The sequence below is a fragment of the Thermobia domestica genome, chromosome 1 (assembly GCF_964235325.1).
Source record: "Thermobia domestica chromosome 1, izTheDome1.hap1.1, whole genome shotgun sequence".
NCBI lineage: Eukaryota > Metazoa > Arthropoda > Insecta > Zygentoma > Lepismatidae > Thermobia > Thermobia domestica.
In genome coordinates, this window is record NC_137454.1 from 394,723,533 (window position 1) to 394,742,957 (window position 19,425).

Genomic DNA, 19,425 nt, shown 5'->3' on the forward strand with positions numbered 1-19,425 from the left:
CAGGGTGTCTATCGGTCACGAATGTCACGAAAGTCATGAAATCAGAAAACGGTCATGAAAGTCACGAAATTTAGCTTTTGGGTCACGATTTTTTTAAGTACAGATTGGAAAATTTTGTTCTATAAAACGTCAAAATTCACCACCAAAAATTTCTATGTCGGCTTTAGACGCTACCAAATCGCAAGCAAAGTACGTTTCTATCGCATGGATGAAAATTCGGCCTAATTTGCACGCAAATTCGCTCTTGAAAAATGTTAGGAAATTTTATGATTTAGTAAAGAAAAGGTCACGAAAAAGTCACGAAATTTCATTTTGGAATTTTAGTAGACACCCTGCTATTGTAAAAATGACGATTTTGGTTTGACGTCAAGCCAGAATCGTCACATTATTTTTTAAATAACTCTTCGTACGTAGAACGTTAATATTGTGCAAGTAGCATTAACCAACACTAACGTAGCAAGAAATGTTGGAATGAAATGGTAATTTTTTAACATATAAAATAGCTAGCACGAGGCCTGTAACTCGTCTGGCTGTTACTGGATGACGTTTGACTAAGATGACGTTAGTGTGGATAGAATTTTCTGCCCACATGAGCTCAGTTGATTGAGTGACAGTGTTAGCTCCTTTTGGATTTTAGATGGGGATTTTCAATTCTTCGAAATACATGCCAAAACAGATTTACTTACTCATACGTTATTCTATGTAATATATTATACTAAGTACTAGAGTACTATAGCATATTTACTGTAGTTAAGGAACTTACACAATGTGGATTATTAATAGTTGCTTTTCATGATGTATTATATGGACTTGTGCATCAAATTGTGATGTATTCGTGTCGGTCTTTTGTCCTCTCTCTCGCTTGAAAAGTCCTGCGGACGACAGTGTCTTGAAGATATGTTAAAATCGCGTATGTGTACTTCCCTCATCCTTTCCATACATGCCATAGTCTAGCCTTCCTATCACTTATGCTGAGTTCATCCTAAGTCTTATAATTCAAGCGGTTAACAGTCAAGAGATTTGTGAACTGTTAACCTAGATTTTCAACATGACTTTTCTTTTTATTTACAGCGGGTCAGATTCACAAATATGGTTATTACAAATTTAGTTGGGATGATTTGTTACTTGGAATTACTGCAGCACTTATTGCTCTGCCCTTTCAGTTCCTTCTTATCTTGGGCTTCAGGTAGGTTAACTTTTATTTCTAATTATAGGAACGCTTATTCATAAACTGTTTTTAGCTTAAAATGTATACATATAAATTACTGTCAAATATATTTCTAATTCCCACATAAAAGCTGCAATAAGTACATAATCTATTAACGGTAAAGTAATTGAAGACATTACTAACTTTCCTCTTCTGAGAATTGACAATTGTATATGTATGGACTGTAGATTGTAAACGAGGAAAGGTAAAAGTTTAGGAAGGTTTAGAAAACAATTAAGCTGCAAATACAAAGTTGTCTTAAAGATTTTAACTCAAGTCCAGCCATTTTTCAAACGGTGTACCGCAACGTCAAATCAAATATTGTGCAGGAAGAAAATTGAAACTAATCATAGAAAAGCCTTTTTTCTTTCTATTGTTCTGTATATCTGTAACTTCTGTAACTCTTTAACGTTGCCTAAGTGTGTGTACATCCTTTTTATTCTCGTTGTTAAAAAAAAAAAAAACTTTATTATGAGATCCGATTGTAAAAGAAAAAATGTAAATGGTTGACTGGATGAAAAGGTTATGCCTTATCTGCACCATTTTAAATAATAAATAAATAAATAAACAAATAAAAATTTATTATTTATATCTTCCGAAACGGTGATAATAACTATTTGCATAGTAATTCCTATTTCCGTAGGTAATGTTTCTTTATAATCAAAAACACAAAGTAATTTGACATTAGCCATGAAGAAAGATATTTTTCATGTGTGTGTGCCGCAACATTTTAAACTAGATTCTTAATGTTCGAAAAAAAAATGAAAAACTCGAAAATCATTGCTCTAGACTGTAGGCGGAATTTTCCGTGGCTAATTTAGAAGCCAATAATGAATCTCAATATTAATAATGAATTTCACAAGGCTGATATTGATTTATTTTTATCTTCTTAATTGATAAAGGAGGAAAACAACAATTATTTCTAGCTGACAGTTTTCCTTTTTGTTTGGGACAAACATTAAACGGAGGACATTGGATGATGAAGAGAATAATCGGTTTTTGAAATTAAGAAATCTCAATTTCAATTCACAAAAATGTATCAGTTTTATTGCTTAACGATCAATTCCTTTGATTTCGTAGAAAAGTTCATTAAACTAAACTATAGTTTCAGGGGGGCGCGGTGGCTCAGTGGTAGAGCATTCACCTCCGGTGCTTGGAATCTTTGGTTCGATTCCAGCTCGCGCCGTGTGGACTTTGTGGTGGACAAACACCGTGCTCGTGGGTTTCCTCGAGGTTCTCCCGTTCCCTCCCACTTTCTTCATTCCACCATTTCATCCATCTATCATAATCACCGTCTCCTTTAGCCTAACCGGCATAATCGTAGGACGTAAAACTCAAAGATTTCATTTTATTTTAAACTATAGTTTTGTTTCCTCATTGTAATTTCAAAATTCAAGCAGGCAAAAGATACTTAAGTTTTAAATTCAAACATAATTTTTATATCTTGAATCTTCGTTATTTGAAGGTTGTTAACAGCCAGCTCGTGTACAACATTCCAATATCGGCAGCTTAAACACCTAGTTTGTGTTCTTCTATGAGACAATTAGAGCTATATTCTGAATCACTGGTAGCCAGTCACGTTCGAAATTTAAATGTACGCGTTACGGAGCTCTACTCGACACCGAAATACTCTTCGAAACCCAGGACCCCTTACAGCTTGTCTGACGGATTATGGCTGTACCCTATTGTAAGCCAAATTAAAAATATATGAGGGGTGTAGATGCAAAAGTGGCAATCTCCACTCGGCCGAATTTTTCAGGACGAGCGATTAATTGATATTTCGTAAACCCCATAAGTACAGATTTTTTGGCTTAGTAGATCGTAGCAATATTAGAGGGTTGAACATAAATTTTCCCCAGAGAAAGTCCCTCATTTTTGTAATTACAGTTTCAAAATTGGAGATTGCAAGTTTTGAAAATGAACGTGGATATTTTTTCACAAACATTTTCCTTTTGGGGGAATTTTTTCCACTCAGGTGCTCGATAGGGATATGCACATTATACCGTTCGAAAGGCCCATCCATGCCGAAGAGAACGAGGTACGATGCATGATTTTAGGATACATAGTGATAATACTGTAGATACTTTACTAAACTCATTAACTAAAAATGTGTAAATAAAGCAAGAATTCAAACATTGGAAAATTTCCTGGCACATTTCTATTTACTCTAGGATCATGATTTGTATCTTGCTTTGTTCCAAATAAGAGTAGGTTTCCAATGGTACCACTTCTAAATGTCTATATATGTCTCTGAGGGGAGAAATTTAGAACAAAAGGGCAATTTTCTCCTGCAAAACAAAAACCCTTTCTTTCGATTTGGGCGGTATTTTCCCGCTTCTGGTACATAATAGGGAAATTTGAGTGCTACATTTGGAAACTCTGCTTTATAACGAAACCAACGAGGTACAAACTATGTTTCTACGATTAATAGGGATGCGTCACGTGATATTCGCCTTCAGGTTTTACTGGGAGGATGTAGGTTTTGATCCAAACAGGCTTCACCGCTCGGTCGGGGACACTTAAAACAATACAGTCCCACCTCTAACTCAATTTCTCAAAAAAAATGGAGATTGCTACTTTTGCATCTACACCCCTCATATGAACGTCTTATTCCGTAGAATTTTCAGTACCGTAACTTGCGGCCCTCTGAGACCACATTAGGCCGAGTTTGAAGGCTCTGCTGTATTTATTTTTCTCAAATGCATCACATAATTATCCAAAGTCTATCAGTTATAATATTGTTATTCATTCATTCATTTATTTCGTCTTTTTAGTCATACATATTGCACGATTACGTGCGCATGAATAAGACTCGTCAAGAGTACAAATATATAAAATACGTAGTAATGACAAATACATACCTATTGAATTAAACTACTATGCTACATCTATTATATAAAAGCAGTACATAACAATATATATTTCCAAAACTATCAATAGACAATTGAATTAAACTACTATGCTACCCAAAACTATCAATAGACAAATTCACTTACATATCTAAAAATTCGTTTACAGAATAAAAACAGTGCTGCAACAGATAAGTTTTCATTAACCTCTTGAACTCTCCTTTTTGTTCTGTCCTTCGAATATTCTGAGGAAGTTTATTGTATGACACTAATATGGACTTGTTTTCTTTTTTCTAAAGAAACCTAAATATTTATTGGACAAAATAAATGTTAAGCGTCCAAAATAAAGTGAAGGTATACGAGAGTGTTTTCTTTATATTTTAAAACAGTGATGTAAGTTGCTATATATTCGTATTTATTTCCATCTCTTCTCATGCAAATTGTTTACAGTGTGATTTATAAATTGAACACATCAAAAGACAAATATATGTACTAGGTTTATGAAATTAAGTCTTGCATACGATATCGGGTGACGAAGCTTAATAAATAAGAACTGAGTTTTTTTTTTTTTTTTTGTGTGTGTGTGTGTGTGTGTGTGTGTTTTTATTCATTATTGCTGTTTGGAAATAAAAACTATAAAGCACACTTTTTGTGAATATTAACGTACATACTATTACATTTCAGTTTTTAGTGTTGCTAGCAACAAAAATAAATAAACAAGTAAATAAAACCCTAGTATTACTTTTGGTTACAAACTTGAAAGATATTCGTGTACTTAATAGAAATATTGTTCAAATAGCACTTAACTATCGTATGGAAACCTGTTTATATATGTTAGGGATACCAAATTCCGGAATTTTTACTTTCTGCAATCCGGAAAGTTAAATCGGAAAAATATCAGAATTCGGAAAAATTCCGGATTTCGGAAAAAATCCTGAATTTAAAAAAAAATCCGAATTCGGAAAAATCGGATTTTTTCTGAATTCTGGAATTCTTCCGAATTCTAGATTTTTTCCTGAATTGCAGAATTTTTCCTAAATCCAGAAAGTTAAATTTCCGATTCCGAAAAATTTTGGCCAGATTATATATAAAGAGAGAGAGAGAGAGAGAGAGAGAGGTAGGAAGTCTGTTTTTAACATTTTTACTGCAATATAAAATGTGCTACTCTTGTAAAGCATTTTTAAGGTGCAACTGCTACTCACAATACTTACTTTTCTTACTCCCTTTGAATGTTTATCCAAGAACACCAAAAATGTAATATACACAACGAGTGTGCTCTTTCATTTTGTTTTAATGTAAATTGTTGGTTGTAGATCAAGCAATCCGATGGGGAAGACTCTTACGAGTGGAGAATTAAAGGACAAACTGAAGTTGACCGTACAAGAAACAAAGAAGATCCAGAGAGTAAGTGAAGAGATTGAAGGATATCCCGACCAGTCTGGGGACTGGAAAAGGCGCGAGTTGTATGGTATTCAACCTTATACCCTGGAGGCCTACGCCGAATTTCCTAAGAAGAAAGAGAAGAAAGGATTCTGTGCTAACTTAGCCAAATGCTTAGGATATCGAGGCGATATGGAGCGACAATTGACTCTAATGAAACTTGTGTCGCAGAAGGAGAGAGTTTCTCAATCAATGATAAAAGAGAATCAGGCATGGACTGTGCAGACTACACAAGAACTCAAAGGAGTTAAAATCTCTTCTCGAGGAAAACCATTTCCCTATTGGTTCAAATTTTTCACATGGTAAGTTCTGAATTTAAGAAATTTGTATTAGCGTATCATATAATCGTACAATGAGTTTGTGCATTTAAATCAATTACACTGCATATCGTCATTTCATTGACTAATCTACTTGTTCTCGGCCTTATACTTTCTTCTCTTTAATGATATGAAAACTGTTTCTATCCATTTCCGATTTCAGAGGTCTCATACAAACTCACTCACAGGAAAAGGCATAACGTCACTGAAAAGAGCAAATAATTATATACAGTATATATTTAGAGCTTACGTGACAAACATTCGATATGTTCTCCTTTTCTCGCACTGCAAACGTCAATTCTCGTTTAAGTTTATCGTCTCTTTTCAGTAAGTAGATTATTCGAGACGTGGACCTACAATTTCAAATGTAATTCAAACGCTTATAATGCGTTCAATTTAAGTGCTCTCCCACTCAGGACCCAGGACCCCATGCATCAAAGGCGCGCGCACTAGTTAGGCCAGTGGTAAGGGCCAAACGTCAGTTGTGTAATGTAGATTTTACCCTACGCGTTACATTGTATCAAAGTCAATGATATTTTGTATTGTATTTATTACGTTTAGTGTAACAAATGCATGTGCAAATGTGCATGTACCTTCGTATACAAAATATCAGGAAATATACATGTACTGTACTTGGTTAGTAGATATTGCGGATACAAATAGTTAATTATTTCCAGATTTATATGAATTACATTAAGAAGACCAAAATAATATTTATAAGTATTATCGCAGTATTTCAAAATAATAAGTTACTCTTTCTTCTGTCTTGAATCTATTAAAGCTTTGATTCAGTTGTATGGATGGTCAGGAAAACATTCGTATATATTTTAAATCTAAATGAAGTAGCACATATTTCTTTAGTCGCACAAGATCATGGTGTACATTTACATTTCATATATATATATATATATATATATATATATATATATATATTATTTTGTATTAGAAATACGTAGCCACATTACACAGTCAAATATATATAAAGCGATAGTAATGTTAGTAAATTTAATTTTCCAAATACCGGTTTACACTGAGGTATTTGATTATTTCGTGTGATAGTTCTGATAATTTCCTTTTATAGCTTAAATACCTCACCTACCAACCAGCGGCTATGATCCTTTGTCGAAGCTCTTGTAAATTTCTTGGTATGGCAGCACGTAAATCTTTTCTTTAACATAACCCAAGATGTAAAGCTACATGAATTGATGTAAAGGAACTTGCAGCGTGGAAATCTTTCGTATCTGTAGTGACAGATTTCCTTGGAAAGCATAAGCAGGACAACCGGCAGTTATTAATGGAGAATATTCCGGAAGATTACAAAAAAAATAGGATGTCGAGTGTCACTTAAAATCCACTTTTCCCCGTTTGTATGAACTTCTTCCCAGAAAACTTGGGGGCGACGTTATTGATAAGCAAGGGGACAAGTTTCACCAGGACATTCGAGTGGTAGGAGAACGCTACCAAGGAAGATGGGATCCAGGGATGATTGAAGATTATTGTTAGTTTTTCCAGAAGGCAGACTTTACGACACACGAAAGAAAGAAATAAAACCTCAAGAATACATTCGGACTGTTACTGTATTCCCGTAACTTTCTACTGTATTCCAACTATATTATATGTAAACTTCTAAGTATTATAGTACTTATTTTATATGTTAGCTTATTAAATTTAATTATACTTGTTAGTGTTAGTGTCGAACTATGTGTGTATATTTTTACACACTGTAGATGTAGAGACAGAATGTGTAAAATTTATTAATGAACTTTTGTTGTCAATTATAATTCGTACAGTTAGTTAATTGTACCAACAGAATTATAAATATATTTTGTTAGTTAATTGTACCAACAGAATTATAAATATATTTTGTTAGTTATTTGTACCAACAGAATTATAAATATATTTTGTTAGTTAATTGTACCAACAGAATTATAAATATATTTTGTTAGTTAATTGTACCAACAGAATTATAAATATATTTTGTTAGTTAATTGTACCAACAGAATTATAAAACTTATTTTGTTAGTTAATTGTACCAACAGAATTATAAATCTTATTTTGCTAGTTAATTGTACCAACAGAATTATAAATTTTATTTTGCTAGTTAATTGTACCAACAGAATTATAAATTTTATTTTGTTAGTTAATTGTACCAACAGAATTATAAATTTTATTTTGTTAGTTAATTGTACCAACAGAATTATAAATTTTATTTTGTTAGTTATTTGTACCAACAGAATTATAAATTTTATTTTGTTAGTTAATTGTACCAACAGAATTATAAATTTTATTTTGTTAGTTAATTGTACCAACAGAATTATAAATTTTATTTTGTTAGTTAATTGTACCAACAGAATTATAAATATATTTTGTTAGTTATTTGTACCAACAGAATTATAAATATATTTTGTTAGTTATTTGTACCAACAGAATTATAAATATATTTTGTTAGTTATTTGTACCAACAGAATTATAAATATATTTTGTTAGTTATTTGTACCAACAGAATTATAAATATATTTTGTTAGTTATTTGTACCAACAGAATTATAAATTTTATTTTGTTAGTTATTTGTACCAACAGAATTATAAATTTTATTTTGTTAGTTAATTGTACCAACAGAATTATAAATATATTTTGTTAGTTAATTGTACCAACAGAATTATAAATATATTTTGTTAGTTAATTGTACCAACAGAATTATAAATATATTTTGTTAGTTAATTGTACCAACAGAATTATAAATATATTTTGTTAGTTAATTGTACCAACAGAATTATAAATATATTTTGTTAGTTAATTGTACCAACAGAATTATAAATATATTTTGTTAGTTAATTGTACCAACAGAATTATAAATATATTTTGTTAGTTATTTGTACCAACAGAATTATAAATTTTATTTTGTTAGTTAATTGTACCAACAGAATTATAAATTTTATTTTGTTAGTTAATTGTACCAACAGAATTATAAATATATTTTGTTAGTCAATTGTACCAACAGAATTATAAATATATTTTGTTAGTTATTTGTACCAACAGAATTATAAATATATTTTGTTAGTTATTTGTACCAACAGAATTATAAATATATTTTGTTACTTATTTGTACCAACAGAATTATAAATATATTTTGTTACTTATTTGTACCAACAGAATTATAAATATATTTTGTTAGTTATTTGTACCAACAGAATTATAAATATATTTTGTTAGTTATTTGTACCAACAGAATTATAAATATATTTTGTTAGTTAATTGTACCAACAGAATTATAAATATATTTTGTTAGTTAATTGTACCAACAGAATTATAAATATATTTTGTTAGTTAATTGTACCAACAGAATTATAAATATATTTTGTTAGTTAATTGTACCAACAGAATTATAAATATATTTTGTTAGTTATTTGTACCAACAGAATTATGAATATATTTTGTTAGTTAATTGTACCAACAGAATTATAAATTTATTTTGTTAGTTATTTGTACCAACAGAATTATAAATTTTATTTTGTTAGTTATTTGTACCAACAGAATTATAAATTTTATTTTGTTAGTTATTTGTACCAACAGAATTATAAATTTTATTTTGTTAGTTATTTGTACCAACAGAATTATAAATTTTATTTTGTTAGTTAATTGTACCAACAGAATTATAAATTTTATTTTGTTAGTTATTTGTACCAACAGAATTATAAATTTTATTTTGTTAGTTAATTGTACCAACAGGATTATAAATATATTTTGTTAGTTAATTGTACCAACAGAATTATAAATATATTTTGTTAGTTAATTGTACCAACAGAATTATGAATATATTTTGTTAGTTAATTGTACCAACAGAATTATAAATATATTTTGTTAATTAATTGTACCAACAGAATTATAAATATATTTTGTTAATTAATTGTACCAACAGAATTATGAATATATTTTGTTAGTTAATTGTACCAACAGAATTATAAATTTTATTTTGTTAATTAATTGTACCAACAGAATTATAAATATATTTTGTTAATTAATTGTACCAACAGAATTATAAATTTTATTTTGTTAGTTAATTGTACCAACAGAATTATAAATATATTTTGTTAGTTATTTGTACCAACAGAATTATAAATATATTTTGTTAGTTAATTGTACCAACAGAATTATAAATTTTATTTTGTTAGTTAATTGTACCAACAGAATTATAAATTTTATTTTGTTAGTTATTTGTACCAACAGAATTATAAATTTTATTTTGTTAGTTATTTGTACCAACAGAATTATAAATTTTATTTTGTTAGTTAATTGTACCAACAGAATTATAAATTTTATTTTGTTAGTTAATTGTACCAACAGAATTATAAATTTTATTTTGTTAGTTATTTGTACCAACAGAATTATAAATTTTATTTTGTTAGTTAATTGTACCAACAGAATTATAAATTTTATTTTGTTAGTTAATTGTACCAACAGAATTATAAATTTTATTTTGTTAGTTAATTGTACCAACAGAATTATAAATATATTTTGTTAGTTAATTGTACCAACAGAATTATAAATATATTTTGTTAGTTAATTGTACCAACAGAATTATGAATATATTTTGTTAGTTAATTGTACCAACAGAATTATAAATATATTTTGTTAATTAATTGTACCAACAGAATTATAAATATATTTTGTTAATTAATTGTACCAACAGAATTATAAATATATTTTGTTAATTAATTGTACCAACTGAATTATAAATATATTTTGTTAGTTATTTGTACCAACAGAATTATAAATATATTTTGTTAATTAATTGTACCAACAGAATTATAAATATATTTTGTTAGTTATTTGTACCAACAGAATTACAAATTTTATTTTGTTAGTTAATTGTACCAACAGAATTACAAATTTTATTTTGTTAGTTAATTGTACCAACAGAATTATAAATATATTTTGTTAGTTAATTGTACCAACAGAATTATAAATATATTTTGTTAGTTAATTGTACCAACAGAATTATAAATATATTTTGTTAGTTAATTGTACCAACAGAATTATAAATATATTTTGTTAGTTAATTGTACCAACAGAATTATAAATATATTTTGTTAGTTAATTGTACCAACAGAATTTTAAATATATTTTGTTATTACTTGACCAGGATAGCAGTGCGGTTTTGGGAGGAAGGCGCTGCTGTTGTGTTTACATTAGTTTCACGGCAAGCGCGGTGGGACAAGGGAGCGGAGAGTTTCACTCTGCAGTGTATCCAACGGTATTTTAAAAGTTGCAGTTTGGATGTTATGAATAGCCTAATTTCTTTCCGCTTAATAAAGAACGGCGTAAGTTGTGTGGTTGAAGTGAACCATTCCTGTAGTAATGCAGATGTATTGTGAATAGTGATATATGAATGGAAATGACCAATTTAAGAACAACATAGCACAATTGACAATTCAGTGAGCTTCTACCGTGTATTAAGCAGATTGTATAAAAATTGATTACGTTTTATTCGATGTCTTTATAAAACAAGAGCAGCCTGTAAAACGCTGCTCCCTAGTTTGTTCGCAAGTTAATGTGGAGGGTGTATTTTTGTTGTAGTTTTTTTTTTTTTTTTGCTTGTTACTTAAGATGTTTCTGCAAATAACTTCAATAACTTTGTTGTAGTTTTTTTTTTTTTTTTGCTTGTTACTTAAGATGTTTCTGCAAATAACTTCAATAACTTTTGAAACTGTTTGTCTTAACTTGAGCCAGGGACGGACCCAGGCTGAATGTTTGGTTGGCGGTCGTTCGAAGTTAAATCAAGGTGTATTGCAAAAAAAAAAAAAGTAAAACAACTTTAGAAAGGGAGAAGTAACTATTGTCTGCAATTCCTAGAACAGAAATGGCCACCTGCGATTTCAAAGGTGGACATTTTTTTTTAGTAAGAACGCCAATGTATGTAATTTCTTGCAATTTATTGCTTTATTTGACTTCTGCAACGTAAAACAAAAAAGTAGGCCTACCTATTTTAAATTTTATTTTACATATATAATACAAAGGTGAAAATTCTTAGGTTTTATTTTTAAAATAAAAAATATCCTATTCTGGAGGGGGAATCGCCCCGATTACCCCGCCCCTAGATCTTCCCCTGACTTGAGCATATGCGTGAAGTGGTTTATTACGAACAGGACAAAAAGAACTGTGATGGATTGATTACAAGTAATCCGGTTAGAAACACTGCTGCTTGCATTTTAGTTCCAAAACCGGCCGCCCGCACTCATTCGCTGGTCAGGTAATAGTTATTTGTACCAACAGAATTATAAATTTTATTTTGTTAGTTAATTGTACCAACAGAATTAAAAAAATATATTTTGTTAGTTAATTGTACCAACAGAATTATGAATATATTTTGTTAATTAATTGTACCAACAGAATTATAAATATATTTTGTTAGTTAATTGTACCAACAGAATTATGAATATATTTTGTTAATTAATTGTACCAACAGAATTATAAATATATTTTGTTAGTTATTTGTACCAACAGAATTATAAATTTTATTTTGTTAGTTAATTGTACCAACAGAATTATAAATATATTTTGTTAGTTAATTGTACCAACAGAATTATAAATATATTTTGTTAGTTAATTGTACCAACAGAATTATAAATATATTTTTCAGGATCATTTCCGTATGTGTGATTCTGGTGACGTCATATTTTGTGATGCTTCACTCATTATCGTACGGCTGGATAGTCAGTATGAAATGGCTGGTCTCCTTTATAGCAGCAATTATCTTGCATGTTTTCTTCATTGAACCAGTCAAAGTGATTCTCTTTGTCCTGTGTCGCACTATCGTAAAGCAGGTATACTCTTACATATTTGTTTCTGATTAAATTCTTGTATTTTTTTCTCTAGTTAATATAATTTAAACCACTAATATTCATTGCTGTAGTATAAACCTGAACTTATGTTTGTAGAATTATCAATTCATAGCGTCATTAGAATATACATCGTTGAAAACTAATAATTTTAAAGGGCAATCAATCTCAATGATAGCACCCCACATACCACTTACTCTGACATAGTAATGTAATTTTTGAAGGCGATGCCTGTTTACAATATACTTCGGGAAAACAGAGTATTCTTTAATCTTGTACTTCTCTTTAGAAAATCTGAATGAAGGTAGCCCACTGTGATGTAAAGCACGTGATTTAATAACAAAATTTGTCCTGTTTTTAAACTAAAATTAGCCACTTGTTTGACAGCATTGGAGAGTTTACTGTTACTTTTACTTCTGTGTTATAAGTGGGATGTCGATTTTTCTTAACCTGAAAGTTTGTACAGTTATTTGGCTGGTTTTTCTAGTATTTTGTTGTTGCAAATAAGAATTTAATTCAAAAACTCATTTATTAATATGTCTAAAAGATATTTCAATATGGGTAGCCTCTAAAATAGTAGTTTATAAGGTGTTTCCATGGGAGCTGATACACTATTTGTATTTGTGTGTATTTCTTTTGTATGAACTTACAAGTACGAGGAATGTCTTCAAGTAAGTGTAACATGCGTCATATGTACAAAAAATTTACATGAGTAAAATAAAGTAATATTACCGTGTCATGATATTTACGTACTCCTGAATCGTATAACAAGAATTTTCTGTTAGAAATGATTTTAACTTTTGTCTGAGCCTTTTCATATTTTCTTCATACTTTATATCAATAGGCAACATGTTGTACAACTTAACACCACCATAACTTACACTTTTTTGATACAATGCTGACCGGTGATTATACAAATGAAAATCATTCTTATTTCGCGTATTATGATTATGTACATCCTTATTTGTTACGTATGCCGATGAGTGTTCTTTCAAATACAAAAAGAGACGATACAAATATAAACTATCCAGGGGAAGTATATTGACCTCCTTAAACAAATGTCTACAAGAAAAATTCGGCTTCTTATCACAAAGTATTCTTATGTCTTTCTTCTGAATTTTGAAAACATTAAATCTCTGATTTGTAGTATCTTTCCCTTTTTCTTTTTTTTTTCTTCTTTTCACGTTGTAATTATTTTGTTGCATTACAAGTGGTGTCCCAGAAAATTATTACATACGATATTAAATGAAGACAAAGATATTCTAAAATTTTTCCACAATCATGATCTTACAAATTCATTAGTGCTTAATGTCTCAACAGGCTAGTGACATGCTCGGTCGTTATTGTCGGTCGTTACCCGATCAATCATTTATAATCACAATGTATGTTCTATTTTGTGGTTGTAAACTTAATTTTTATATTTAGTCAATAAAATTAAAATTAAGTCTCAACTCGCAACAGAGAAAGTACTCAACGAATACTAACCGCTTGAATTTTCAATCTCAGAGCCTCTACATACCAGACAAATCCCGGTTGGCACTCACTGTTGAAGATCCCGATCTATATTTCCACACATGTGACTTAAGAGCACAACGAGGTGCTGCTATGTACGAACCACTTCCTAAAGAAACAGTCGAGGTAAGTACCTGGCCACACAAAGGATAAGTAGAAAAATACTTCTTTTGTACAGTTAATGCGCATAGCCCGTAATGTAACTTCAAGAAACCATGTATATAGTAACTGAAATAGCGAGTAATAAATTCCATGTACATTATTATTATTATATAGATTGTAAACATGATTTTATGTTTTTGTTCAAAATTAGTTTTTCATATGTTATTAAACAGTGGTCCCCCCCCTTATGTTCATGACGCACCCCCCCGCCGGAATTGTCTATCCATAGAGGTTTTTCCATGAAAAAAATCTTTTCGATTAATTTTTTACACCCCCTCAAACATATTTATATAGATTTTTAACCCCCCAAATATTTCAATGACGCAGTTTGCGTCATAGCCCCCCCTTGTGGGCACCCCTGTATTAAAACAGATGCATTGCATTTGTTTTAAGCATTCAGGAGCTCTACCATTTATCAAATCAAATCACAAGCTATGATTAATAAATCAAAAATCATAAATTTGTAGACATCTTTCTTTCCTCCTCCTTATAATATAGATATGATAACCTGAAACTGAAACAAATACGGTATTTATAGAATGTATTTTCTGTAATACTTAAAATATATTACACATAAAATGTCATAATTCAAAGACCAGTATGAACACGATTATTAAGAAATGTTGTGAGAAGAAGATAATGTTTGCACTTACGAATTTTGATACGAATTGAATTTTCGTGTTATTTTATCCATGTATTTTTCAGTGGGAATTGCTGTCGGACATTCGCTTTCGAGACATGCCAATGAAAACCCATGATTTTGATTTCCTCTATATCTATGTAGTTATCTATTTAAAGTTCCTATGATAAAGCCTTCTCTCAGTGGGGTTTACAACTTAGCTTTTCATTGTGAAAAGCTCTCAATAACGTTGTACCACATTAGATCAATTCCCAAATTCTGCTGGTATCTAGGATTATCACTTGCCTCACCAGTTGCTGTGAACGAAAACTTATCATCAAAGCTGTGGCTTTAAAATCCTCTTTAAACGTAAAATACATAGAGTAATAAATGTGTTTGTTTAACATTAAAACTATAAAAGGCTTCGGATGCATATCAAGCAATATAGTAGGTTTGCAGCAGTAATAATGTTTGTTAGGAAAACAAATGATAGAAAAACCTGGGTTCGACTCCAGACGGAAGCTAATGTCGTTCCATTTCCACGTTAAGCTGTAGATTCACGACTAATAAAACTTCGATCTTGAAGAAGACGCTAAAGTATAATCAAACCAATCAAACGATAGAAATAATATATTTTCCGTGTGATAGAGAAGCAAGTTAGTTATATCCTCTTCACCGGAAGATTGTGTAGATAATAAAGAAATCTTGCACCTTTTTTAAATTCTTCATGTTATTTATATCCTTATCGAATATTTAGATCAGAACAAAGAAATACAAAAGATTTTTTAATAAAATGCACAGGTCATCTAAATAAACTTTCTTGTTGTCATTTCTTAAACTGAATCATCAACCATATCATATTGTGAAGTTCTACTGAAATAATTTTACTGTAGGAAATCATAGTTACTACTGAAATAATTATTTATAAAATACCAACAAAATTGTTATATGTGTTTTCAAAATGAGGGCATTCTGCCTTTGTGAAGAAGTAGGGAAAATGACTATTCGTCAACCATAAACAGTGATTTATATATTCATCACCATTTAGCCATACTGGAATCCATTTCTCCAGTCAGTCATTGATCGGATTGCATTCGAATCTCGCGACAGTCAGTTTCCTTTTTGGCGGAATCCAGCAGAGTAACTATCATTATAGAAGTCTATTCCTAAATCTCCACAGTCCCGTACATTCACAAAGATCTTACATATTGAATGTAAAAAGTATTTTATATTCTCTAATTAATAGCACTTTAACTCTAGAAGCTCCGCTAAATTAGCATGAGTCTATACCACTATTAAATATGATCTAAACTATCTTACTAGAAACGGCATATTCGTAAGTTTTAGCTTTCATTGTAACCATAGAGTGATAGAAGCCGACGCGTGCAACAGCTAGGACTATAACAGGTATAATAAAAATTCTCTTCATTTTAGGCCTTCCGTAGACAAAACAGAGTGCATCGATTCGTGAGGAACGCTTTGGCAAATATCAGTTTGTTTATTCTATTGCTGGTGGTGCTGTTATACATTGTTGGACTCTTCCGACAGCCATCTACCTACTTAAATACCAAAAATCTTCAGGATCTTTATTCTGGGAGGAAGAAATATGGAAAGACCTCATTACCAGAAGTATTGACTCTGCATGAGTACGTACTTAACATATAAACTATTATGTGAATATTGCTACTTAAGTTGTGAAGGGTCATTCAAAGAAACAGGAAATTCTGAAAATTAAATAATTTCATGATTTTTTTAAAAAATTATTTCCTGCCATTTTAAAATACATACAGTACAATTTATTTTTTTACTATGACATCTTACAGTTGAGCTCTGCAGTCGCTTCGTTACATTGTTCGGTTCGCACACGGCCTGGAGGTTTCTTTTTCATTGCCGAACCAGTTTGCTCGAAATTACGTATCCATGTTTTAATTGCATGTGTTGATCGAACACGATCGTGACGTCCTAAATTAAAATGACGGCGGAATTCTCTACACTGTCATTGTTCTTATAAAACGCTTTGATCGCGAAAGCACGTTGAGCACCACTCCAAGCATTCATGATAACAAAATAGCAGGGTGTCGTTGACGGGCTAGCGTACGTTATTCAGTGTTACCAAACGCCCAGTGTTACCTACACAACTTTCAAAATTTCCCGTTTCTTTGAATCACCCTGTACTTTGACTTTTTGTTTTTCGTGTCCGTCATATGTGATTTGAACAAAATAGAAAAGGTAAATGGGTACATGTTCACTCATTGCTTCTTCAGTATAAGCAAAAATTTGAAATTTTCATTAAATTTCATTTCCACAAGAACAAGCTTTTCTAGGAATTAAGTATTTTATACAACATCAAAGTTTCCGTTTCCAAAGCTTCAATATCAGACGATCTTCCTGTATGCGCTTCCACGTAGTACATAATAAAATAAGAGAACAGCCTAAGATAATAATTAACGGCAAAAAGGCTGAATTATGTGTTGGCTACCAAGTTCTTGGTCTTTAGTTATCAGATACACTCGATTAAAAAAAAAAGAAACATATTCAAGAATTATGTAGTGAGTTGGGTAAACCTGTTACATGTTAACCCTCTTCAAAACTATAAGTACGAGGTATGATCAAAAATATAGTGAATAATTTTATTAGAAACAAAGTAATGGGATTTGATTTAATCTCCTTCAAAATACTGTCCTTGGCTAGAAATGGACTTATCCCAACGTTGAATCCATGACTGAAAGCATTTCTGGGAGGGCGTTCAACTGCTCTGTCATGGCCCTGTCAATGTCAAGAATGGTGTCAAAACGTTTTTCTTTAAGCACGGTTTTAAGTTTTGGGAAAAGCCAGAAGTTGCATGGTGCTATCTCTGGAGAACACAGCAAATGTGGACAGACAGGAATATTTTTTTCGACCAAAAGCTCACGGATCAAAAGCAAGGTGTCGCTCGGCTCGTTTTTGTGGGGAAGAAGGAAACAATTTGCCCATTTAGTCGACAGTTAAAATGCTTTCCACGGACCCATGCGAGGTGTTTAGTTCTTCGGAAAGATCTCGAATAGTCATTCGCCTGTTTGAACAAATCATTTGTACCACTTTTTGCACGTTTCTGTCTGCTTTTGACGTCAAAGAACGTCTCAATCATTGCTTTCAACTGACTCCTTGCCTATACCACTTGAGTCGCCTATATCACTTGTAAACAGTCTTCGATGTCACCGCTTCATCGCCATACACTGATTTTGACATTTCGTGAGCTTCTTTGGCATTGTTGGCGCGTGACAGACATTCTTAACACGTCCTCACTCTTCTGTCTCTGGAAGACAACTAACATGTCATAACTCGTTCAAACTCGACACTGGCTGTATCAAAGGTTTAGGCTATCGGGCTTAATAGTTTAAATAGATACAACATCGATAGATGGCACTGTGCAGCTACATTTACCGTACTTTTTGATCACGCCTAATATTGTAGGGAAGGAGACATTTTTAAAGCTATTTATTTAAGCTAAATATCGCAAGTTGGTTACTTCAAAAGTCATGGACAATTATGTTACGATAGGTGGATAAAAAATTTGTTAAAGAAATAAGCATAAGCAATTTTACCCACGGTAAGTTTTTTTTTTCTTTACATAATGTTAGTCTTTATAATATTTGTATATGCTAATTGTAATGTTTCCTATATACTTAACTCATTAAAGTTTATACGAAACCAGAGGCTGATTATCAAAACGATTATACTGGTAGAGCAATTTGTGTTTTCAGTATATCCATTTATATTCAAAGACATTTAGTTAGTTCCTACTTTTTAACACCTAACTCACCTAAAACCTAAAAATTGAAATATTTTAAATGATCCAGTACAATTTCAAGGCAATTTAAAGAAATGCAACAAACATGTCCAGTAAAAGGGTTAACGCTCACAAGACCTAGTGTTTTGCTTGCAATTTATTTTGGATGGTTTACTCGTAATTAAAATATAGTATTATTTCCTTAAGATGTACTACATTACTAAACTCCATATTTGTTTTACAAAAGAGAGCTTTAAGGTTTGTCACAGGAAACAAACGACGAGTTTTTTCTGTAAACCCATACATAAGTACTTTAAAATCTTATATGGCCCCTGCCTATATATGTGAGCTTATAAAATGTGTAAGAGAGGCCGGGGTAGCTCAGCGATAGAGCGTTCACCTCTGGTGCATGGAGTCCTTGGTTCGATCCCAGCTCGCACCAAGTGAGCTTTGTCCGTGGGTTTTCTCAGGGTTTCCTCCTACTTCCTTCATTCCACCATTTCATTCATTTGTCATCATCACCGTTTCCTTTAGCCTAGCTGGCATAATCGTAGGACGCAAAACTCAAACATTTCATTTCATTTTTTTTAAAAATGTGTAAGAAAAAAAAAACAGATTGGTTAAATTCACATATTCAGTTATATAATAGAATCGGCAAGTCTTCATGTAAAGGCCTCGCGTTCGAAAATACACAAGAATAGTACATTTTCT

The 19,425-nt window shown here is 31.1% G+C and overlaps 1 protein-coding gene across 1 annotated transcript in view; it reads left to right on the top strand.

The window, feature by feature from the left end:
* LOC145665344 (polycystin family receptor for egg jelly-like) overlaps positions 1 to 19,425 on the top strand; it is a 177,175-nt gene that overhangs the window by 140,040 nt on the left and 17,710 nt on the right. Inside the window, exons 28-32 of the mRNA XM_081732644.1 lie at positions 1,072 to 1,186; positions 5,370 to 5,798; positions 12,454 to 12,637; positions 14,159 to 14,290; positions 16,380 to 16,591. Of these exons, the coding sequence (XP_081588770.1) occupies positions 1,072 to 1,186; positions 5,370 to 5,798; positions 12,454 to 12,637; positions 14,159 to 14,290; positions 16,380 to 16,591 (1,072 nt within the window). The remainder of the gene's footprint in view (positions 1 to 1,071; positions 1,187 to 5,369; positions 5,799 to 12,453; positions 12,638 to 14,158; positions 14,291 to 16,379; positions 16,592 to 19,425) is intronic.